The sequence below is a fragment of the Staurois parvus genome, unplaced genomic scaffold (genome assembly GCF_062004578.1).
Source record: "Staurois parvus isolate SC_StPar_1 unplaced genomic scaffold, SC_StPar_1.0 ptg000581l, whole genome shotgun sequence".
Taxonomy (NCBI): domain Eukaryota; kingdom Metazoa; phylum Chordata; class Amphibia; order Anura; family Ranidae; genus Staurois; species Staurois parvus.
The window spans coordinates 7,983,646-8,009,705 of record NW_028318377.1 but is presented as its reverse complement, the minus strand read 5'-3'; the positions used below and the strand labels follow the sequence as shown (position 1 = coordinate 8,009,705).

General features: G+C 40.3%; 1 protein-coding gene across 3 annotated transcripts in view; it reads left to right on the top strand.

The window, feature by feature from the left end:
* Positions 1-25,111, top strand: part of CD8A (CD8 subunit alpha) — a 34,957-nt gene extending 9,846 nt beyond the window's left edge. The window contains exons 4-7 of one of the 3 annotated variants that reach the window (XM_089692318.1): positions 1,861-1,986; positions 6,830-6,884; positions 15,622-15,655; positions 24,738-25,111. In XM_089692318.1, coding sequence (XP_089548444.1) covers positions 1,861-1,986; positions 6,830-6,879 — 176 coding nt within the window. In that variant the 3' untranslated portion in view covers positions 6,880-6,884; positions 15,622-15,655; positions 24,738-25,111. Of the gene's footprint in view, positions 1-1,860; positions 1,987-6,829; positions 6,885-15,621; positions 15,656-23,113 lie in introns of all 3 variants that reach the window. The other 2 variants (XM_089692319.1, XM_089692317.1) reach the window with 2 other exon arrangements.
* The last annotated feature ends 949 nt before the right edge of the window (positions 25,112-26,060 follow it).

The window sequence follows — 26,060 nt, the reverse complement described above, 5'->3', positions numbered from 1 at the left end:
GCACTGTGGGGTGTCTTTTGGTTCCAGGATTAGAACCTGGCAATTTTTTTTATTGTTTTGTGTGTGTCTTACTGTCCCAGTTAAAGAATGTTGTGAAAAAATATTTAACAAAAATGTAGGTTATATATGCATTTACATTAGCCTATCTGTAATCTATCCATCACAGTCAAATCCCAGCCAATTCTGACAAAAGTCAGACATTTCCAGCTTCTAACATCAGCTTGTTTAATCAGGACTTGCTACTAAGCTCCGTTCCTCACGCATTCCTATTGAACATTCACTATGATTGGCAGCTTTACTGGCCAAAAGAAGTGGGCCGAAGCCAGAAGGGGACCAAAATTAAAGTGGTTGTAAACCCTTCCATATACCAAGTGACTGGCCTCAGGTGATACACAAAGTTGAAACAAATATGTTGTACCTGTCCATTTGCAGTATTCTCTTCTCCACATCTATTCAAAGTGCTGAATTTATAAAGCTTGTCTGAGAGTTCAGACAAGAGGGGGCAGAGAGCTTAAATTACACACTGCAGAGCTCAGTGAGGAGAGCTCTGAGAGCTGATTGGAAGAAAGAGACCCCCCCCCCACACACACACACACACAGCTCACAGGAACAGAGCTGAGGCTGTCAATCTGCTGGAGGCTCCCCCTCATCACCATTTTTCTCTTGGTGTCAGGAAAACTTGTCAGGAGTGATTCATGCTGTTAGCAGCAGATAGAAATGACAGTTAATGCTCTTAATTGAGACAAGTACACAATATAGAGGGATATGCTTTGTTCATATTTCATGTCTGAGGGTCACAACCACTTTAACAGCAGAGGGATTTAGGAGGCTGCTACATGTACTCTAGGTGCCTGTGTTTTATATTTGCAACAGCTTTTTTTTTTATTTTTTCTGATAAACTAATTTTAATGCTACAAAAACAGAGCCATTGTTAGGGCACTATCTCTCCTGGAGCCCCTAGATAGAAGAATAAACATGTTTTTAGCTTTACATACACTTTGGGATTGATTTACTAACATTGGAGAGTGCAAAATATGGTGCAGCTGGGCATAGTAGCCAATCAGCTTCTAACATCAGCTTGTTCAATTAAACTCTTGGCGCCGGCTGAATGCAAATGTGCAGCCTCCTGGCATCTGGGCCTAGATGCTGAGCGGCCGCACATTTGCATTCTAATAAAAAAAACATATGTGCTAAGAGTGCGTGCCCTGCGCGCTCTCAGCACACGTTCGGTACTCACGGAAAGATCCCGATCTCCTCTTTCGATCGGGACCTTTCCCGATCATGTGACCGCCATGACCGCGAATCATGGCGGTCACATAACCTAAAACCCCGCTCTGCTTCCCGCCTTCTGGAACTCTTAAAGGGCTGGGAGGCGCCGGCGCCAAGGGGTTAAACATTGACCAGAAAAAAAATTGGAAGCCAATTGGTTTCAGATTTTGCACTCTCCAGTTTTAGTAACTCAACCCCTTTAGACTTTCCTTTCATGAATTAATGTTTAAGGTAATTGTAGCCATATTAGTACACCTACAAGAACACAGCTGAGTACTTTCCATAATAGTTTTATTATTTGAACTAAGAGTTAAAGACAAGTAATGCAGTAGTTTCAGCACAAGTTATCAGGCATCTACCCCCCTTCTTCTCAGTCCAAGCTGTCCGATACTCAGAGGTTTAGAAGAATGTCATTAACTTCAATAAATACAATGAATTAATTTTATGGATTCAATTTCTAAATGTATTCACTAATTTTATATTTAGCTAGCCTAAATATATATATATATATATATATATATATATATATATATATATATATATATATAATAGATTGACTAGACAGAAATGCTTACAACTATTCTTTAATAGTCCCAACAGAGACAAAAACTGAATCCTGGAAGATTGACTGTAGTCTGCACATCTGGGCCCCGCTTGCAGGACTTTGCGGATTTCTTCTCATCTGTCTGCTGGTCACTGCCGTAATGCTCTGCTGCCGTAAGAAACTATAACTTTATACCAAATTTGCTCCAGTAGGGAGCACACAGTGTGCAGGCCAATATGAAATGTGGGGTCTAAATGTAACATAGACTGCAATGACTGTTAGTAGCTTTTGTTTCCTTGATTTATGCTAACTGTGGGGATTATATTAAAATTAAATTTCCAAATCTAGGTGGGCTTTGTGGCAGTGAATCCCATAGTAATTATATTCGGTATTTGTTTAGACTGTCATACAGGAGACTGTAGTTGTACTTTAAAGGCCAAGTTTACCTTTGACAGCATGTTTCATGTTACATCCATATTTGATATGTAACACGTAACATGGGTCCATTCCCCAACCCAGCCCACCACCAACTTACCTGAATCACAGGGTACTTCTGCCCCCACAGCAGAGGGACTCAATGAAGCATGGGTTCAGTGACATCACCACACTTGTAGTCAGGGGCAGACTGACAACTCATGTGGCCTCCGGGCAATAGGGGATCATGGGGCCCCTGTGTCCTTGCCCAAACTCAAAACAGCCTATGAAAAAGGTACCAGGGGCATCTCATGGGGCCCCCTACTGACCCTGGGCCTTCAGGCAGTGCCCGAGTTTCCAAATGGTCAGTCCGCCCCTGCTTGTAGTCCATTGATACTCCATTCAGCTCTATAGCTGCAAGCCCACAGCTTGGTATGGACCTGGGGATGGAGGAAAAGTCCACAGGAGACTGTGCATTGCAAATGCAAAAAATCAATAAATGCTCAGTTTTTATTTTTTAAATTTGGGTATATATATATATATATATATATATAATTTTTTTTTTAAAGGCAGAATATGCCTTTAAGCCCTCAAACTAGCAGTTTTGTTCGTCTGCACAGATACACAGATCCAATCATACCTGCTCCAAGGCTCCAAAGTTCGTTTAGCTGTACTAAAGAGTGAGACCATTGTCTTGGGCCTAGAGACACAGACCACCACATCATATGCATGGACTCTAATGCCTCGTACACACAATGAGAAAATCAGATGAAAAAGTCCTCTTTCTGAGCGATTGTCAGATAATCTGATCGTTAGTACACAGGTTTCGAGAGCCAAACGCGGCAGTTCATGTGAAATTATCTGAAAGGATAAATGCGAACACTTTTCTCGTATGATACCGGAACAAATGGTTTTCCTTTAATTAGAACAGTAGTGTTCCAAAAAAATCAAGGGACCAAGACCATGCATTCTCACCAACAAAAGAGTACAATACAATACAATACAGTACATTACATCACTTCCGAAGTTGTATTCTGTCGTACGAGAATTTTTGTAACTTTAGTGACCTCTTCATTTTTAAACGAGTCTATCAGGCAAAAAAAAAAAAGGCCTATCATTCATCTGATATTCAAATCATGTGTGCAAGGCTTAAGTATCAAAACACAGAGGTCAATTTATTGATGCTTTCACACAAAATTCACACAACTGTCACCAGTTATAGAAATGTGTGAATCTTGTGTGCAAGTTATGTTAATCATGTGTGCAAACATTTATAAATAAACCCCATGGATTCTGAGTTTGTTTTAGACTCTCTTAAACTGCCAACACACAGTACAACCTTGTGCAATCTATATACTCACCAGCCACTTTATTAGGTACACCTCGCTAGTACCGGGTTGGACCCCCTTTTGCCTTCAGAACTGCCTTATTTCTCCGTGACATAGATTCAACAAGGTGTTGGAAACATTCCTCAGAAATTTTGGTGCATATTGACATGAGTTACTGTTGCCTTTCCATCATCTTGAACCAGTCTGCCCATTCTCCTCTGATCTCTGACATCAACAAGGCATTTTCATTCACACAACTGCCGCTCACTGGATATTTTCTCTTTTTTTTGGACCATTCTCTGTAAACCCTACAGATAGTTGTTTATGAAAATACCAGTAGATCAGCAGTTTTTGAAATACAAATACTCAGACCAGCCCATCTGGCACAAACAACCATGCCACGTTCAAAGTCACTTAAATCCCCTTACTTCCCCATTCTGATGCTCGGTTTGAACTTCAGCAAGTCGTCTTCACCATGTCTAGATGCCTAAATGCATTGAGTTGCTGCCATGCAATTGGCTGATTAGTAATTTGTGTTACCAAGCAATTGAACAGGTGTACCTATAACAGGTATACCTAATAAAGTGGCCAATGAGTGTACATTTATCAAATTTATTTGTTTAACAGAGGCCACCCAACTACATAGTTGCTGCTAAATCAAAATTAGGTTATACAATCAGATTGCACAACGTGTAATCCGTGTGGTGAACTTCAGATCAAAAGAATGACCATCTGGGGAATTAACAAAGAGTTGTGCCGGCTGTATGCTTGCACTACTCTTCTAAGCTGAGAAAATGGAGCACATCCTGTTTCAAGTAAACAAATTACTTTGTTAATTAGGACTGATCTGCTCTCATTTCTATGCTGTGTCTGTAACAGACACAGCAAAGAACAGTACAGCTGGAGCTGTATACTTCATTCCCTCTGCCCATCCATGTTCCCCTGCTCAGCTGAGTGCAGGAGGGAGGAGGAGGACTATGTGGGCTCTGCTCGTGCAGTGTTATAACTATACAAGCAGAGAAAAAAAACACAAGCTGCAATCTCTTGGATAACTAGCTGCAGAACCCACACCACTTTCTATTTTAATGAAATAGAAACTTGCACAAGTGAAGCAGATAGAACTGAAACAGTTCTATCTGCTCCAGTAAAGTGGTGCACACCGCTTGCTCTAGTTTCCTGCACCATTACAATAGCTCAGGAAGCTTAGTTAATTCCCCGGTATGTGTGCATTTTGGGCTAAACAATCCATTCAAATTGTATTCAATCAGGTAAACCTTCACGCTGCCTGTACATGGTATCTCTTTTTCCTTTAGGGCTCCTTCACGCTATCGGGGGGAATTGAATAAAAGTGTCTTTACACAAGTTCTCTCTCAACTAGTACCCCATTGGAACCAATCAGCTTCTAACTTTCCTTTTTTTCACATAGCCTAGAAAATGGAAATTGAAAAGCTGATTGGCTGAGCTACAATTGAGACAACGTTAGGACAAAATTTGTCTCAGACACTTTTCATTAATTCTTACCTATGTGTGGAGACTGGCGTTATTCTGCATTTGATCAAAGCCAGTCATCACAAGGAATGGACTGCACCACATGGTACTATGGTGACTGGTTCATGCAGCTGAGAACACTGCCATTGGGCAAGGGCAGAATGGGAACTGACTAATAAAAGTTTTGGTTCCTGTGGCATTGTTGGCTTAGAAAGACTAGAGAGACCACTTTAGTCTTCCTGCAGGACTGTGAACTGTCCGCAACTCTATGGGCAACCTGTAGAAATTGGGCCACAGCAACTTAAACTGTTAATAGTCATTTCCCACTTTTATTAGCCACTTTTTAAGGTTTTCTGTAAAAATATGTTTTTCTATGTATTTTTTTCTAATTATGAGTATTAGCCATTTACTATAATTGTATCATGTTTTAGAATGATTTTTTTTTTAATGAGACACCAGTCGTATAGGTACAGCTTGTAAAGTAGGGAAGGAATAGATTTTTTTTTGCTGTCTGACCTTATTGAAGAGGCTTCCTCATACTTTCTGTCCCAATTAAAATAGGTCAGTTGTGATGGTTAATAACTTCAATGTAAGAATGACAGCAAGAAATCCTATGTTCCAATACAATGGCAAAAGGTTAGAACCTTTCTAAGTGTTTTATTGTTGCTTGCACAATCTGTTCAAGGCAGGGGTGGACTGACAACTCATGGGCCCCCGGGCAATAGGGGATCATGGGGCCCCTGTGTCCTTGCCCAAACTCAAAAAAGCCTAGAAAAAGTTACCAGGGGCATCTCATGGGGCCCCCTACCGACCCCGGGCCCTAAGGCAGTGCCCGAGTTTCCAAATGGTCAGTCCGCCCCTGGTTCAAGGTGACCCCTATCCCTGATTTTCAGTCACTGGGAAAATGTCCCCAGTGGAGCCACTGACAACAATAAAAACCTGCCAGAAGTTCTGACTCTACCCCATGTTGTTCCACAAAAAAAGTTTCCAATTAAAAAAAAACTTTGACTGGAATAAAAACTGATATCAAACATCAGTTTAAAATGTATATTCAAATAAAACTTACTCCAAACCACAGATCTTTCATAATAATCTTTAACACATGTTTAAAATGAAGGTAATGGCTATAATGGGTGCATTTAATAGAAGCAAAAACAAAAGATCTCAGTTGTATGCCTCATTTGGTTCTTTATGAACTTAATAAGTAACCGCCATTTATTTGTTTGCATTTTTTGGTACACACTCATTAGTGGTCCTCAGATGCTTTGTGTAATTTGGAGCTCTTGTGAGTTATTGTACTATAAAGAGGATTGGTGGAGACTTAAGGCAAGCTTGATTTCAGTTATTCATTGCTATGCATGTCCTTGTGTTGCTGCTCTAATAGATAAGAGTAAGACCACTTGACACTTATAATGTATAATTCCAAATAAATGCAACCAAGGGAGCAGTTTTTATTGAATGTGAACCAGGTCTGAATTTGTTCCCACTTGCTATGTAGCTGGTTCTAGTGCTATGAAATTCTTTTAATGTTGATTTAGATATAATACTACATACAATATCGGCATGTGTATATAATATAAAAATAGTAAATAAAAAAAATATGTAAAAAATATAATGACTTATTATTCTACAGCTTAATATATTTATGTAAAATATAAAAATGTAAAATATGACTTATTATTATACAGCAGAGTATAGGTTTATTTCTGCTAAATACTTATACCTGATACAAACTCCAAGTATTGAGGATAATTATGCAATCTGCCAATAAAATTTGTTTTTTAAGGCTATATAACTGAACGTACAGAAAGAAACAAAACAGAGCGCACGGGATAGTGCAGGTAAAACACTTTTTAATAAAGTAAAATATTAAAATTGTGATTATTAAATCGGGACATAAAACCCAGAAAAGCCTTTTCCAGAGTAAACCAGGTCACAACTGCTAGATTCACTATCAATAGGTAGCTGGAAAAAAGAGAGATGAAAGCAAAGGTGGAAAACATCTGGATTGAATGCTGAATACAGGAGGATAAAACAATACACCTAAAACTGACAGCTGGAAATAAGGAATGAAATTGTAACCTGGATGTTAATGAGTAACCCCTCTTATATGTTTTGAAGCACATGTCCCTTTATCAGCCTGTTTTTCATGCTACACATCAATAATCAAGAGTTCGATTATTTGTGAGCTGTTACAAATACACTGAAGGCTGCTTAATAAAAAAAAAATGAAATGAAAAGAATAGTGTGTTGGCATAGGAGACATTTTATATTGCTATGTGAGATATATTTTGCAGAAAAACAAACTTTTAAGACATATTAATTAATGATTATTAAATTGATAGGATATTTTCAACATTTTTCAAAGATTTTCTATGTAATGGTATTAACATTTTCATGATAGGAATTAGAGGAATAGTTTAAATTGAATTTGACTACTAAGTACATTTCACTTAATGTCTATATCAGATAGGTTATATATAGTAGAATATACAGTATAGGTTGTGTGTGTGTTTCTATAAACGAGGCATGGGGAAAATAAAATGCTATGGTAGCATGTAACATTTCAAATAATTTTTATGGATCATCTCCCTCTTGCCAGGTATAAATTGGTGGACTACGTTTAGCTTTCTGGTAAAGTTCACAAGTTTTTTTTTCATAAAAATTTGACATTTTTGTTCTCAATTTGTAAAAAGCCAATTCATCTATTCAACTAATTTTTCAGGTCTGCTTTGTTAGTACCCGGGAAAACAGTTCATAAAATCTTTCAGAAAACTGCCAAGCCTAAAGAGCTTTTGTTCAGTAATATTTTATTGGTTTTTAAAAAGACATTTTGTTTCCAAAAAAAATAGTAAACATGTACACAGTATGTTTGGTCATAGCACAAAGAATGAGAAAATTGTCTTGTACACAATATATTTTATATTGTAACAACCAGAGATGGAAGCAGATTTAGAAAATGGGATAAGGTAAGGCTAGGGGAAGAAGGGAATAGGAAAGAAAAAATGTTTGCAGTGCTAAGTCTGAGTTTCCCTCACCTCCAGAGAGGTCAAAAGAAAAAAAAAGGGGGGGGGGGGACAAGAAAGAAAGGCCAAACCCAAAGAAATGTAATGAATTTATATCGTAATACAAGAACACATTTAAAACTATCATGAATAAATTATATACATTTTTTTAATTCTGCTACAAAACACTTTCCATGTGACTTTATGTAGTTAATAGATTTTTGTGGAGAATCACAAAAATAATTCACCCTATTGGGTTCACACACGCACACACACATTAAAAAAACCCCAGAAAAAAACAATAAAGGGTAAGAGCTACGTTTTTAATTAAATTATATATTTTTTGATCCAACAGTGTACTTGGAATTGTGTGATTGACTTTGAGACTGATGTTTGCTGCATAATCAATGCTGGAAGAGATAAAAATTTTGGAAATTGTGTACATAAATTAGAAAACGTTTGTGTTACAACTTTGGAAAAAAATTTACACACATTTACAATTTATACTTGTTCCTCAAAAACGATAAGGATCTATGCACACTGGCTTACAAATCGCTGCTTCTACAGGCGTTTTGAGTTTTGCCTGTAGAAGTAGCTCAATGTTACCCTACTGTAGGTCCATGCACATGAGGATGATTAGAGGTATATTTTAACCATTAGCCGCCTGACCTATAGGCGTTTGGCGGCCGCAAAAATGCATCAGCTTCCCGGGTGCACGCCATTTGGCGTGCTCCCGCACATGCGCAGTTCGCGTGGTTGCAGAGCCGCGCAGCAGCACAATCTGTCACCGGCCGTGTACCTCGGACAATGTTACTATGGTAACATTGTACTACTTTGGTCATAGTAAAATATGAAAAAAAATCTAATAAAAAATTAAAAATAATAAAAAAAAAGATATATATATATTTTTTTTTTTTTCATACTGTCACCAGTCAGTGTCCCTGTTCACCGCCATGCCAGTTATATGATGACGCTGTACTGCACTGGTGACAGTATGTAAAAAAAAAATAGTGAAAATAATTTTTTTAATTTTTTCATTTTCCAAAAAATTATGACAAAAAAAATACAACTTCAAAAAACTCGCCATGCCTCTTATGAAGTACGTCGGACTGTCTACTCTGCAAAAAGGGGTCATTTGGGGGATATCTGTACTGTTCTGACATTCTTGGACCTCAAGAAATTAGATTGGCTGTCAGTACTTCAGGATTGATCAATATTCAGATCTATACCATAGTTTGTGAACTCTATAACTTTCCTACAAACTAAATAATACATCCTAATTTGGATTATTTTCACCAAAGACATGTAGCAGAAAACATTCTGGCCTAAATTTATGAAGAACAATTATTTATTTGTAAACTTTTATAACAGAAACAAAGAAAAACGTGTTTTTTTTTTCAAAATTTTTGGTCTTTTTTTGTTAATTTAGCAAAAAATAAAAACCCCAGTGGTGATTAAATACCACCAAAAGAAAGCTCTAGTTGTGTGAAGAAAATGATAAAATTTTAGTTTGGGTACAATGCTGTATGACCGCGCAATTGTCATTCAAAGTGTGAGAGCGCTGAAACCTGAAAAATGGCCTGGGCAGGAAGGGGTAAAATTGCCCGGTATTGAAATGGTTAAGCTCAGTGTTTAGAGGCAGAAAAAAAAACCCTTCTGGTTTGCGTATTAGGTTGGAGTTTTCTGTTAGAAAAAAGAGCTAAATGTGCCAAAAAGATGCCTATACATGTGTACAAAAACACTCTATATGAGTGTTAGGATTTTTTTTCTGCCAAGGGAGCTGGCATTTTTATAAACCCAGTGTGCAAAGAACCTAAGGCTGGTATTTTTATGAGGAAAAAATGTTCATGGTAAAATGCACAATAAAAAAAATAAGTACACCAGCCCTGAGTCCATGTAACACCACCTAATTTGCTCTCTATTGTGTCTACGATAAGCGACTCAGGGTTGCTGAAATTGCTATGGGCACACAGGCTAGCAAGCATTGGGCAGCTTTGCTTTTAGTGCCTGTTGGTGACAGAGAGTCGGAGTTAGGGAGCAAACAAGATGTTACAAGGTCTGAGGGTCGGTTTATAGTTTTGTATTTGTTCATTTCATCATGCACATTTTTTTTTAAACAAAAGTAGACTCAACATAAATGTATTATTTACTACTGTTGTTGAATAAGAAATGCAGGCTGTACATTTGTGTTCATTTTTTCCCCAAAGTTGTAACACAAAAATGTTCATCCTTGTTAATTTATGTTATTTTGGACCACAATTACAAAAATGTTTATTTCCAGCAGCACCGGTGTCAAAGTCAATCACACAAGTTCATGTACGCTATCACCTTTCTAGTTTTGTGTTTTTCTAGTTTTGTTCCAACTGTGCATTTGCAAATATTCAATACAGGGGTTGTATCTGATGACCCAAGGCACCTCTCCTCCTCAGATGACCATGGAACAGAGCATGAAGGCAGTATGCAAAGCCCCAAGGAAGAGAATAATAAATATCATCATTGACATCAAAAAATACATTTTTAGCAGGTTTCTTTCCATATATCAACTACAATGCAGGTAGAACCTTAGCTTCCAGGAATCAGCTCAATTTTAATTCTGTTGAGATTGTTTCCACTTAGTGAACATATGCGATGTGCTAATTTGTGTTTTTATACCACAAGATTTATAACTACAATAAATCTTATTACTGATTTGTTTTTAGTCATTGCTATTTTGTGTAGAGAGGCCTGCTGGTTTCACAGTGTCCAAATTATCAGGGAAGAACATGATGAGATGGGGCAAAGCCTCAGCAGCTGATGGGCTTACTTTTTGGATCTGAGATGTAAAATGTTTCTCGGGGGCAGCAAAAAAATGGGTAAACTCCTAGGTCCTGATACAGTAGTTGAGTTTTTATTGCTTCTTGAAGACCCCCTTTAGAAATACAGAGCAGGTGGTGGGTACATACATCATATCAGAATTCTAGGTCAAAGATTTCCGGGGCGATGTAAGATGAATGTTCTGATAATGTTACCGGAGATGTTACATGTGGTGAAAAGTTCTGCAGCATCCGCTTTTCATGGAGACCCTCTACAAGTGTGATGTGTGAGAACATAATACATGTGGTTTAGTCTCACGATCGCGTAGACATTTTCATATATCAATTTGTCTGAAAGAGAGGTTTACATGGCCGGATTTATGATCAAGCATAGTAGACTTGTGCCCAGGGGTGGACTGACCATTTGCAGGGAAAAAAAATGCATTTATAATTTTTTTCAGTGGATTCTGCAGAGCATTGCACCCATGATCAGATCAGTGGATCGCAGGTGCAATGTCAGGCTCCTGCAGACACGTTCTCCAGCTTTGGGCTGTCAATTTGAAGACTGGAGGAGGTGTCAATGAACTAGGAATGGGCTTATCAGCTTTGTGGTTTATTGAGAACTACAAGCTGTCTTCAACATCTGACGGGACCAGGGACGGACTGACCATTTGGAAACTCGGGCACTGCCCGAGGGCCCGGGGTCAGTAGGAGGCCCCATGAGATGCCCCTGGTACCTTTTTCATAGGCTTTTTTAAGTTTGGGCAAGGACACAGGGGCCCCATGATCCCCTATTGCCCGGGGGCCCCATGAGTTGTCAGTCCGCCCCTGCTTGTGCCTATAGGCGGCAGAGGCAAAGAGAAGCCTTTTTCTTTTTATTGGCCACATGTTTTTCCATCATCATTAAGTATGCTCAGCACATACTACACATTATCACAACACTCTAACGAGGGATAAGAACAGAAAACAAGAAAATGGTTTGTGATAAAAAGGAGATCGTAGAAGAGGGGCACTAAAAGTTGTGTTCCTAAAGGCTCAAGTCATGGAATTCTAGTCTTAATGGTTGCATTATCACTTAAGAACCAATCATATATAGAGAATTTGAGATGCCATCTGTTCATTTTCAGTGTAGAAATAAATCTAACTGGGCATTGCAACATTTTTCTATGAAACACTCGGTTTTTTTTTTTTGTTGCTCAATGATCAAGAAGTATGTGCATCATTTGTGAAGATTACGAAATGATTGGACCATCAAGAGAATGATAATAAGATCTTCCAAGGATAAGAGATGCTTTTTATCAAATAGTTTTTCCACATAAAAAGGAAGACTTGATGAAAGCATTTCTTTTTACATAGGTCTGAACCTTTTGAAGGAATGGATGTAAGGGATATTGTCCCAAATAGCTCAAATTTAGTCTGCCTGACAGTTTATGGTCTATTCTAGACAATTATCCCTTTGAGGACCATAAGATTACGGAACGCCAAAAGAATCAATTTTTTGTTTTTAAAGTTCGTACACTTCAGTTGCTGTAACTAAGCCATTTTATGAAATAATTGGCAAAAAGCTAGATCCATTTGTTGATAAGAACTAATATTTTGACTCAAACCAAAAAAAAAAAAAAAGTATTTTAAGTTCTTAATCAGATGATACAGGCAATTAAAAACATGGGACAAATACATCCCTTGGTCCTCAAAGGGAGTCTAGAATAGACTGCCAGGCAGACATGTCAAGTGGGTGTTATTGCATTACATGCCTGCTGTGGCCCCCAGCAAATGTATTAGTTTAAATAAAAATAAATAATAAATAAAAAATGTATTTAGAAAATGTATCAATTAAAATAGGTGATGGCAGGGAGCAAAAGTTGAAGAAAATGAATCAACGATGGGCCATATATATGGAGAAATCTCTAACAGCACAGGAAAAAGCTATGTTGCCATTTATATATGTGTATACAAACTGTAAATCTAGAGTTAGAGATATTTGACCATCTATATATATATTGTGCACCTTGCTTACTATTGGGATGCTGTAATTGGCTCACAGCTATCACATGGTACAAGGCAATTCATAGCAGCCTTCTACCATGTGATAGTCAGTACATCAGGATTGATCAGTTTTTAAATATATATCCTATAGTTTGTAGACTCTATATCTTTCACACAGACTAAATAATATACACTGATTTGGGTTATTTTCACCAAAGAAATGTAGCAGAATATATTTTTGCCAAATGTAAAAAGATTATTTGTTTGCCAAATGTTTGTTTACAGGAACTATTTTTTCAGTATTTTTTCCTTTATGTAGGAAAAAATTTAAAACATAGTGGTGATTAAACACCAACAAAAGAAAGCTCTATTTGTCTGAAAAATTATATAGATTTCACTTGGGTACAGTTTTGCATGACCATCCATTTGGCAGTTAAAGTAGTAAAGTGTTGAATAGCCAAAAAAATGCCCCGGTCGTGAAGGGGGTAAAACCTTCCGAAGGTCAAGTGGTTAAACTTGAGCCTACTCCTTCACACAGCCTATCAAGAAGAACTTAGTGAACATAGTCAGTGATTACTTAGGAACCAGCAACTGCTGTATAATATATCATAAAGAGTGCAGGGGTCAGAAGTATGTCATATACAGCCCAATGTACAGAGTGCACACACATACACTCACAAATTGTAGGATGCAATGCAGTGCAAACACAAACGTCCTTAGGGTAAGAGGAACTTCAAGTGTGTAAATCTAGCAGTACAAATGTGACATCCACTGGGAAATCTAGCTAACCCAGGGCAAGCAGGTGTCTGTTTGAGCTTGATATGTGTGGCGGGTGTAGCCCTTTGGTCCTAAACTTGGGCTACTATGCAAATTTAGTTTTTGGCTGGGCTGTAGGTAGCTCCGACTGATAGTACAGTTTATAGCTGGCCTTTCCCTAAGCTCCCTAAGCTCAGTTGGGTTGTGCATTTCTCACTGTCGCCAGTAGGTGTCACTGATACCACAGGTCATAGTATGAGATTGTACAACTAGCCTGATTTAGGAATATTTATATTTATTACAGACAGCCTGGTAAAAGGTTAATTGCCACTGGTGCATGCTGGGAGAGGAAATAAATGTTTGGGGAGGGCTATGTGCTAGCTCTCTTGTCTCAGGCTGAGGCCTGAGGAGGTGCTGCTGGAGAGAGCTTTGTGCTTAGACCCAGAAGCCTATCTGGGGCCTATCTACTCTGAGGTGGTCCTGAGGTTGACCTGCCCGGCGTGAAGGAAGCCAAGCCAAGGTGAGAAGATCCAGGGTAGAACCCTTGCTGGAGATAGCCAGGATGAAGGCTGGTCTCTCAGAGGGGCCTGATGACTTGCTTGGAGGATGCACCTGAATTAGAACACGTTCTTGCAGTGTTGCCGGGTTGGCTTAAAGGTTCTGACACTGTGAAGCTGGAGTTTGTACTGGATCCAAGGAGTCTGTAAGTAATCCGCTTCTGGTATCTGGAACCCCTAACCCTCTCTCCTACTACCTTCTGTCGAAGTTCAATATTAAAACTTTGAAAAGAGCAAAAGTGACTGGCGCCCAATTTCTGTTCTTGTCTCCCCATCGTAACTATGGGGTAAAGGCTAGCTCAGTCCCTGCCTCTAGAGGTACTATCTTGTCTTGTCTCCAGGGGGTCAAGGGGGGTCAATGTTTCTTTAGTTTAACTGATTGTTGGTGACCATATCCATCCCTTTATCTATGCCCCCATGGGAGAGTGCAGGAAAGGTGAGTATGTGCTGCTGAGAAGGATTACATTAAAGGGGACCTTACAAGAAAATGGTCAGCTTAGATGACAGTACCATGCTACCTTTGTAAAAGAAATGTGTGCCCTTTGTTTCCTGTACTCAGCATGTCAGCTATGTTCCCCTTATGCATCTTCAGGTTTAATTTTCACAAAGGAAACCTTGGACCCTTCTCCAAAATACATTCCAAATGTCGTCACTGGAGGGGCCAAGTATGCAAATTCCATTAACCTCCTCCTAGACATTACCACATTTTACTACTCATGGGAGATTTTTTTAACAATCTACAGCCTGATGAATGTAAAATCTGCTCCTCCTATATACTTTATATGTTATATTTTAGTAATGTGAATACTTTTAAGGAGATGTAATGTTCTTTATCTAATGTATATATAGTGCAGCGCTATGATACTAGTATAAAATATATGTGAATAAAAGTTGGTATAGTCCGCATAGTCCTGGCGTCCACCCTCTGATGAAGTGCCCTAGCACGAAAGGCCTCAGGAGGAGCCAGTAGCGAGTGTGACTTCCTGACCACTGGGACCACGAGGAGGTCCGGTGGTCTTCCACTTTTTACCTTTGCCGGGAGAAGGATCTCAATCTACCTTATCACTTGGGGCAAGAGGGCTCTCTGGACCTGGAGGTATATCGCTGCACCCAAGGCTGATGTTGTTACTTGAAGGGGATGACCAATGTGTTTTGCTGATCTGCATATCTGACCGATCATCTGGATAATATTGTACACATGCGCATTTGAAATGCGCGGTCGGTGAGTGCGCATTTTTTCTATTTGATTCCAGCCATCTAAATGATGAGGAAACCTTCACATGTTCTTTGTTCACGATCACTTTTATTGTGTAAAGGACTATACGAACTTTTATTCACATATATTTTATACTAGTATCATAGCGCTGCACTATATATACATTATTCTTGTTACAAGGTCCAGTGATTCCTTAGAGTGTTTCAGCAGCTGATTTTTGAGCGCTCGCTTTATCTTTATCCCATAATGTTCTTTATCTGTTTTAGGTACAAGAAGAAGGAGATGCCGGTGTAAACACAGGTCAGTATGTATTTAAAGGTGAAGTTAAAGGATTCACCCTTTGAAGCATGTTACACATTATAGCCATAGTTAGGGTGTAATATGCAACATACTCCAGCTGCGGCCCCTGCACCCCCACCCAGATCATCCTCCCTAACTGTGACAGTGGGTGGGGATTCTTCTCCCCAAAGTTGCTGTAACATTCTCTGCCCACACAGCCATGTCAATCATTTACAGGGATTTGTGAATGAATGAAGTCCCGTCCAGGGGCGGACTGACAACTCATGGGGCCCCCGGGCAATAGGGGATCATGGGGCCCCTGTGTCCTTGCCCAAACTCAAAAAAGCCTATGAAAAAGGTACCAGGGGCATCTCATGGGGCCCCCTACTGACCCCATTTCCAAATGGTCAGTTTCCAAATGGTCAGTCCGCCCCTGGTCCCGTCAGGTGTTGAAGACAGCTTGTAGTTCTCAATAAACCACAAAGCTGATAAGCCCATTCCTAGTTCATTGACACCTCCTCCAGTCTTCAAACTGACAGCCCAAAGCTGGAGAACGTGTCTGCAGGAGTCTGACATTGCACCTGCGATCCACTGATCTGATCATGGGTGCAATGCTCTGCAGGATCCACTGAAAAAAATTATAAATGCATTTTTTTTTCCTGCAAAATAAGTTATTTTTTAATTATTTTTCAAAAAAGGTGAACTTAGCCTTTAAGTCTTCTTATATTTTGCCTTCCTTGGTTTGTCCTTTCCCCCATCAACAACATTCTAATAAAATATTCTATTAAAAGTTTCTGTTTTCATGAAACAGGATATATGAATGGAAGGCGGGCAGATGATTGATAGCTGTGTCCTCTGCATTCATGGATTCTGTTCCATTCATAGAAGCTGTAGTACGGCGTCTATGAATAGAGCAGGCTTGGCAGAATGGCTGGGCATAGTTGGGTTCTCTTGATGAGAGCCTGTGACAGTCCATTAGTTGTATTAACCCCTGCCACACCTAAATATTATGGCAGTGGGGTGGGGCAAGGACAGTGAGGATTTCAACTAAAAAAAGAGGAATCAGGACAAGGAACACATCCTACTGACTGAAAGTTATGGCCCTTATGCTGATTTTTCTGTATTTAATTATAGCCACACTTAGGCTTTAAGCAGTTCACTGGCAAATCTGCGTATATGCCCTTCTTTTAAAGTGTTTGTGGACTCTAAAATGAAACGTCTCTCATTTGCTTCCTTTTGGTCTGTTAAATATACAAGTTGAAGCATTTTGTCATATTTGTTTTGTACGTGCAAAAAAACTGTTGATCTGAAATTCAGAGCTGTTCTGCCCCTGTGCTCTCTACCTGTTATTTTTTAAAAAAAAAGGCTATTCCTAGGACTACAACTCAATTAGTGCCCATACCTTGAAGATGAAGACAGTGGGAGTGGTTAAGTAGTTAGCAAGAAAAAAAAAAAAACTAGGCAGGGCTGACACCATTCAGTCCACAAAAAAATGGAAAAGGGAATGACAGATACTAACCGTATATATAGGATAAGTGCAGCGCTAAATATAATCCAGACAAATGTATGGTAGCAATGTTCATAAATGGTTAATAGTCCACAATACAGGAGCTCAAACGTGATATACTGTACTATTCCCACAGTCGTAGCTTTTGTAAGACTCAGTGAGGGGCAGGGTATGTATAAAATGCGCACTCACCAGACGTGCAAAGTAAATGCGCAATGTATCAACAAAATGGAGGTCTGCCAGGGGGTCCCTTTCAGGATACGAATAGAGTCAGCCCGGGACGGATGAACATCATCTGGATATATACTCTCAAACCGGAGGTCCACTTTAGTACAGTGGAATAGTCACCAGGGGGAGCTCTGGGGTATTAAATGCTCAATACAGAGCAACAGATGGAAATACCCATAGTGTAGTATTGTCAGAAATATTTAATGAAGGATGTTATAAAGCAGTAGAAATACAGTAAATATCCTCATACATGTAAATGCTGTACTCCAAACATGTGCCGAGACGTTGTGTCAAAAAACAATAGGCAGGAATGAGTATTGCAGCAACAAGCTTCTATGAGCACTAACCAGCCATGGCACTCCCCTTCTGAAGATGTACTAGTGTACAAAAAGCGTCTTGGAGGAGCCTGCAAGCTTTGACGTCACATCGCCGGCTCACGGAGATCCGGCGGCCCCATTTGATCACCAGTTGGTTAGTGCTCATAGCAGCTTGTTGCCGCAATACTCATTCCTGCCTATTGTTTTTTGACACAACGTCTCGGCACATGTTTGGCGTACAGCACTTACAGGTATGAGGATATTTATTTCTGCTGCTTTATAACATCCTTCATTAAATATTTCGAACAATACTACACTATGGGTATTTCCATCTGTTACTCTGTATTGAGCATTTAATCCCCCAGAGCTACCCCTGGTGACTATTCCACTGTACTGAAGAGGCTGCAGCCCTGTCCTTAAAGTGGACCTCCGGTTTGAGAGTATATATCCAGATGATGTTCATCCATCCCAGGCTGACTCTATTCATATCCTGAAAGGGACCCCCTGGCAGACCTCCGTTTTGTTGATACATTGCGCATTTCCTTTGCGTGTCTGGTGAGTGCGCATTTTATACATACCCTGCCCCTCACCGAGTCTTACAAAAGCTACGACTGTGGGAATAGTATATCACCTTTGAGCTCTTGTATTGTGGACTATTAACCATTTATGAACATTGCTACCATACATTTGTTCGGATTATATTTAGCGCTGCACTTATCCTATATATATATGTCTCTTGAAAGGTTTATGGTTTCCTTTACCATGCATAGCTGTTTTTATGAGTTTGTATTTTGAGCGCTCACTGAGTTCTTTTACCTTTAGATACTTACCGTAATTTTCCTTTTTTTCCTTTCCTGATGAGCTGTGCTGACATGGAGCCATCAGGAAAGGTATTTTATTGTACTTGCAGGGATAAAACATGGGCAAATGTGCATGTACTGCAGAGGTGTATTGCACATTTGTTTCTAGTTTGCCCTGGCATATGCTTGAAAAAACACCTTATGATTCTACCAGATCACACAGTGCCCTAGGCACTATGTTCTTACAGATCTCATTTAAAGCATCCCTGTAGGTGTCTCTAAGGAATAAAAAGGAAACCATAATGTATGTGGAACAAAGTGATGAAGTTTGACCATTTCCTGTTTTTTTACACTACACCATAGCATTATCACTCATGGGGAAAAAAATCAATGACCTTTTTCATTTTCCATTTGCTTGCATTATCAGCAGAAACAAACCCTGCCAGAAGTGTCATTATAGTCATGGGTCACAAAACCAAAAAAATAACCTAACCACAAGGTGCAGGCAGGATGTGGCTTATTGTTGTAAATGACCACACAGCATCTTAAAGCAAATAAGTTTCATTTCTTTATTTCACCGGCTCTGGGTCAGTAAATGCCTTGGAAGGAAAAGGGATGCATCGTAGCCTATATCAGAAAAAACCTCCTGCGATAAAATGGGGTCCCACCACTCAAGCTGCTGACACTAACCTCTTACCAATGTGAGTAAAGTGTATAAATATATATAAACAGTGCAGCGCTAAAATAAATGTGAATAAGTAAATAAATAAATAATACAAAAATACAAAAAAAAACCCAGTGCACAAAGGGGTTAAACTATTATAAAGTGCAACATGTGCATTCCCTACGGGAATATTAAATGTGTGAAGGTAATCAGTGTCCTACCAACACTCAAAAAATCCAAATAATCACTCTGTGATACATATAAAATTGCACAATGACAAATACAGCAAATCAAATGTCCATGAAAGTGCTCAAAACACAATATTCATGCAAGTGCTGCTAGGTGTCCATTCCGTGCAAATCCTTTAGGGGCCGAAGTGCTCCCTCACCTCCTTGAATCGACCCTACAGGGTCAGCTCGTTCTGAGACTTAAAACCCCTCTGATTGGTAACAGGATCCTGTCCAAATGCACTCCCAAGTCCTCCGATCCTTATATGTACCTCTCTGTCAGCAGCATCCCCTCCGGATCATATGCAAACAAAGACCCTCCATAGCGTAAAACCACATTTTATTTGGGTGAAAACAGTAAAGAAAAAATGCCCACTCACATGCTCTTTCTCCTTTAACACAGCTCTTTACCTCATGCTATAGATGTATTGCATGGGTATTGATACAGGGATTTCAAATATGACCCCAACGCCGGAAGTGATGTCACCGCGCACCCAGAGGAAGTCACGTGTCCAGTGTGACGCAACACGTCGGTACGCGAAGAGGCATTTCCGGGTGCGCGGTGACGTCACTTCTGGCATGGGGGTCATATTTGAAATCCCTGTATCAATACCCATGCAATACATCTATAGCATGAGGTAAAGAGCTGTGTTAAAGGAGAAAGAGCATGTGAGTGGGCATTTTTTCTTTACTGTTTTCACCCAAATAAAATGCAGTTTTACGCTATGAAGGGTCTTTGTTTGCATATGATCCGGAGGGGATGCTGCTGACACAGCGGTACATATAAGGATCGGAGGACTTGGGAGTGGATTTGGACAGGATCCTGTTGCCAATCAGAGGGGTTTTAAGTCTCAGAGCGAGCTGACCCTGTAGGGTCGATTCAAGGAGGTGAGGGAGCACTTCGGCCACTAAAGGATTTGCATGGAGTGGACACCTAGCAGCACTTGCATGAATATTGTGTTTTGAGCACTTTCATGGACATTTGATTTGCTGTATTTGTCATTGTGCAATTTTATATGTATCACGGTAGAGTGATTATTTGATTTTTTGGATTTTTTGAGTGTTGGTAGGACACTGATTACCTTTACACATTTAATATTCCCGTAGGGAATGCACGCGTTGCACTTTATAATAGTTTAACCCCTTTGTGCACTGGGTTTTTTTGTATTTTTGAATTATTTATTTATTCACATTTATTTTAGCACTGCACTGTTTATATATATTCGTAGCCTATATGTACCTACGCAGCGTGACTGAGAGAGTAGATGGTGCTTGAACCATTGGCACTGTGTTACATTGGAAAATGAGTCATTTCAGGATTGCTTCAGGATTCGATGTATACCAAGCAAGACTTTGCATAAGCCCATAGGGTGTACACCCTACAATGTCATTTTTGCTTAGCTGGCTGTGTAAGCCTGGCTGACAAGGGTTCTAACTCTTCTCAGCTCTGTTAAAAAGTTTAAAAAATAGATTTGTCTGGACAGACACATAGTTTGAATATTGGTTCACACAAACTGATGTTTCAAACTTCTATCAGCATCAAATTCCAGTTCCTACACATGCCCATAAAGTACAGCATGGCAAAACAAGTTCCATATTCTGACGCAAATTTCAGTGAGAATGTTGTGAGGCCCTGTGGTACCATGGTTTTGAAACTTTTATGAAGCATCACCTACCCTGTCAGTTTTGCTACGTGTAGTGCACCTTGAGGAGTCACTTATCAACTTGGTTTCTTTCCCCCAGTGCACACAGCATTTTCTCCATACTCTCTCTCTCTGGATCAAATGAACAGTCTGCAGATGTCTTTTTAGAGTTTATTGTAATACTGAACTTGGATGGGGTGAAGGGAGAATGGAATACCCTAAAGTTGGTGAACTGAACTCTTTGAGGACTGTTCTCTATCTTGCTGAGCTGCACATAATGTCACACAGAATCTCGAATGCTGACTGTTCACTATGACTTCACCCAAAAGACCAAAAGCTATACAGTCACTAACTTCTCGCACTTACAGTAGTCCATCTACTCACAATGCCACAGGAACATCATTTGCCTCCATTCGATATTCACCAGGCAGACACAGACTCAATCCACCACAGGACAGCTGGACACTTCTCCCCCAAATTTCTCCTTGCACTTTCCAGTGATCTTCTCCAGGCTCAAACTGATTCCAGCACAAAGCTTTGCAAATAGTCTAAGGCATAGGCTGGGACCTCAATGTCCTCTAGGTGGCACCTCCAATAATCCTTGGGCAGAGCCCCTGCACAGGGGTATATTCCAGCAGGACTGGACCAAGGAACTCTCTCTTTCTTCCTCAGGTCTCAGACTATTTATGGGCTTTCAAGCCACCTGCTCCCCCCCCCCATCTTCCATCAAGGATTGGCTGGATTCCTCATAAATATTCAGGTTTCTGACTCTGTTCTTCCTCCCACTATGATTCTACAATTCTGTAGAATACAGTGGAAAGCAGGGGCGGACTGACAACTCATGGAGCCCCCGGGCAATAGGGGATCATGGGGCTCCTTTGTCCTTGCCCAAACTCAAAAAAGCCTATGAAAAAGGTACCAGGGGCATCTCATGGGGCCCCCTACTGACCCCGGGCCCTCGGGCAGTGCCCGAGTTTCCAAATGGTCAGTCCGCCCCTGGTGGGAAGTAATCAGAGCAGCAGCCTGTTAAGCCGACCATAGACAGATTGAATCTCAGCTGGTTCAGCAGGAACCGGCCGAGATTCTAACCATATATGGGCAGGCTACATGTACCCAAATTGATCGACTGATCAATTTGGGTAGAACCAGCCTGCCGGATTTTACATGCAGTTATTGTTAGTGGCTATTATAACTACTAGCAGTAATCACTGTGTTCTCCCTCCCCCCTCCTTGCCAGGAAAACACAATGGCCCCACAGGAGGGATTCTCCAATCAACACTGACTATGTTGATGGAGCAGTCAAGCGATTGTCTTTCATGCTACCCATGGTTGTAGGAAAGAAAATTTCTCCATCTATGGCCGGCTGGAGATACTGAGCAAACTACAACAATCAACCCCTGCTATGCTGATTACAGAGGAGCTAAATTAAATTTGCCTATCGACCTGCACTAACTAGGAAGGTGCTACACCAGTCATAATCAGTAGATTTCCATATACTTAATCCATTTACCTACCATTTATCACAACTGTCTCCATTGCTTCCTTTACCCTTAAGATCCTTTGTAAATTGAGAAGCCTGGCTTCAGTTAGCAATTACTTTCTCAGGGATTTAGACAGCATGGGCGGCTGTGAACGTGCCAACCAGTACATCATATGAGTTAGTCCATCCACTTCATCCATCTCTAGTGGCTGGTAATATAACTCTATGACAGTTGCTGACAGGGGCGGACTGACAACTCATGGGGCCCCCGGGCAATAGGGGATAATGGGGCCTCTGTGTCCTTGCCCAAAATCAAAAAAGCCTATGAAAAAGGTACCAGGGGCATCTCATGGGGCCCCCTACTGACACCGGGCCCTCGGGCAGTGCCTGAGTTTCCAAATGGTCAGTCCGCCCCTGGTTGCCGACTGCATGGAGGAGCTCAGACATGCATGAAGTATAAAAAGTGCATATCATAGGTAAATAATAAGTGTTGATGTCCCAAGAACCAACAATTTTATGTAAGATGGTCAGAGTTCTCCCGCAGGGCATTGTAGAATATGTCATTGCAGGAGAAAAAAATTTATGACATGATGAAATATTATCGGTTTTCTAGGCCCTTGGATGAAAAGAATGGTCAAATGAACATCATGAACAAATACAAGAAGTAATTGTAGTCGATCTCCTCAACGCTTGCCTGTTTGCTGACAACCTTCTTAGATTTTTCATGATTAGTATGAGGACTAAAATCTTATCTGGTTCATTGTGTACAGGTTATTTATGTGTTTTGTTGCCTTATTAAAGTGTGCCTGACAATTTTAAACAACTGAGGAGGTCATTCTGTAGGCTCAATTGGTATTTTTGCAGTGAACTGAGTTGCTAGAAACTGGTGTCACTAACATTGCTTTCAATTGACTAATTTCTGCAGGATTGGATTAGCATTTATACTGTGCTCGTCTAATATACTTCCAATTTAAATTATCCAGTTGGTAATTCTGCTTGAAGTAAAATCATGGCTCAGAAGAGGAGCCAATAACAGAATACCTAGGAAAAGGGTGGCATCAGAATCTGAAATGGCTAGACTGGGGTGGGTGGACTGACAACTCATGGGGCCCCCGGGCAATAAGGGATCATGGGGCCCCTGTGTCCTTGCCCAAACTAAAAAAAGACTATGAAAAAGGTACCAGGAGCATCGCATGGGGCCCCCTACTGACCCCGGCCCTCGGGCAGTACCCGAGTTTCCAAATGGTCAGTTCACCCCTGGGGTGGACAAATGCAAATTCTAGTACCTGCATAATTTATCCAAGGAGGTAAGGGGCATGAATTGGTGGGATTCAAGAGCACGAAATTTAAAGGGTGAGGAACCATTGTGCCTGAGAGTGTAGCCAGGGGCAGGATTGGGGGGGGGGTCGTGTTTTTTTGTAAATCTGGTGCTCTGTGTAAATAAATGTTTTTGCTTTCCAGTATCTTGTGTTGAGATAAATAGGTGCCACTACTAGTTGTATCCATTACCAGTGACATATGTACTAATAGATCCAGATGATAAAGTATCAGAAGCTGTTGCTGAATTGGGAATGCAGAAGTTTGCCTTAAAGCTGAAGTCTGACCTGCTTATATTTTGCCTTCTCTGGTTCATCCCCCCCACCCCCCTCCAGAACATGTCTTATTTTAGACATAGTAATGTCATCAATGAGTCTCTTTACTACGCAACGTAGGCAGATCATGGCTGGTGGTAGGGGACAGCAGGGTGCTGTATGTAGCTTCCCGAAAATATCATGGTAACACCCACATGTGATACTGAGCCTCCATGATTAACAAAAATGGAATGCAATAAATGAAAGTGGTGAGGAATGAGTTAGATGGTGCTGGATGACCTCCAGATAGAAACTGAGGTGGGCTCAATCTGAGCTGCTGCAGCTTCCAAAGTACACAGTGGAAAGCTCACAGCGTGCAGTCAAATCAGAGTAAGCAATTTCAGTACAGGATTACGAGTCTGTGCAACTGTGTAAGACAGGAATCGGCCGAAATTTTAGTTATAGGTGGCCCTGCACCACTTGGTTTGACAAAAGTTGATTTAATATTGCCTCAGCTGGGTGGAATATTATATTTCAAACAATAGCTGCATCCTATAGGAAGCTGTCACTGGCAGTGTCAGCAGTAGTGACCACAGTCAAGACCCCTCCATCCATGTTCAGTGTCAATGGGGGAATCAAGTGATTTTTTTTCTCTGTCTCTTGCAGGCTGAATGGGTAACATTTGAGCAGTCTATGCCCAGCTTTAGAAGGCATTTCTCTTTGTTTGGTGGCTGTAAGTCATGCAAGTTTTATCCATTGTTATCGTTTTTATGTAGAAGTAGGACACCGCGTCACATACAGATGTGTGCACCACCTGCTTCTATCTGCGGCTTTGTGAAACTGTCACTTTACACCACCTGTCTCTGAAAATTGTACAATATTTACTAAGTAAAATCTTCATTTTTGTTTGTTTTATATAGTTTTATATCTTTTGCTTTGTATTTTGTAAGTAAAAATTAAACTAAAAAAAAAAAGAGTATAATGAAGTTTTTGTGACATACCTGAAAGTTTTTCTGAATAAAGTTATTGTATATAAGTCATACAGCTGGCCGGTTTTGTTTTGTCTCAATGGAACTGAACAAAGAAATAAAATGGATTGTTCAATGGCTAGCTATGAAAACCTGAAACACAGGGGCTGCCATTCTCCCCTTCTAAAATGCTAGTTATCAGGCTTCCATGCTGGTCTACTGGATTCAATAGTTTCAATAATAGGATCCAACAATAATACCAGGACAAGCAGGTAGGTCAGGTGTTCTTTATGCACTTGCTCTATGCCTGCAAACCCCCGTGTCAATGGCATTATATTTGCTGCACCATGGATGATGTGGCCCTATGAGACTCATTAGGTCATTCTTGAGATATACCAGTCTAAGGCTCCATGTACACTGCAGCTGATAAACTCACGTTTAGGAGCTTTTCTGTTTTTTTGTTCAGCAGCCCCTGAACTCTCCCTAATGTTTTCCTATGTGTCCGTGTACACATTGTCGTTTACAGGCAGTTGAGTTTACAGTCGTTTTTCGCGTTCAGGAGTATATTTTATCAGCCTTTTTAAATGCCAAACGCTTGTAAACACGTGTAAACGCGGATAGCCGTGTTTATATCCTAGATTGTAAGCTCCAAGGCACAGGCCCTCCTATCCCCCTTGTATTGAGACTGTATTGTTGCTGTATTGTCTCCCGTTATATTGTAAAGCGCTGAGCAAACTGTTGGCGCTATATAAATCCTGTATAATAATAAGCATATGCGTTTGGAAAATGTTTTAAACTCTTCCAGTTCCAAATGCTGTCCGGAGCCTTTTTTAATCATGAAAAATGCATGCAAAGTGTTTTCCCGGTACTCAAATGGACCTGGTACACCATACTTTGAGGTTTCGCATTAAAAAAAATATGTTAGCCATATCAGCATCCTGATCACCGTTATACCTTAAACCATGTACACTGCAGCTGATAAACTCACGTTTAACTGTTCAGCGGTTTTTTCAGCAGCCCC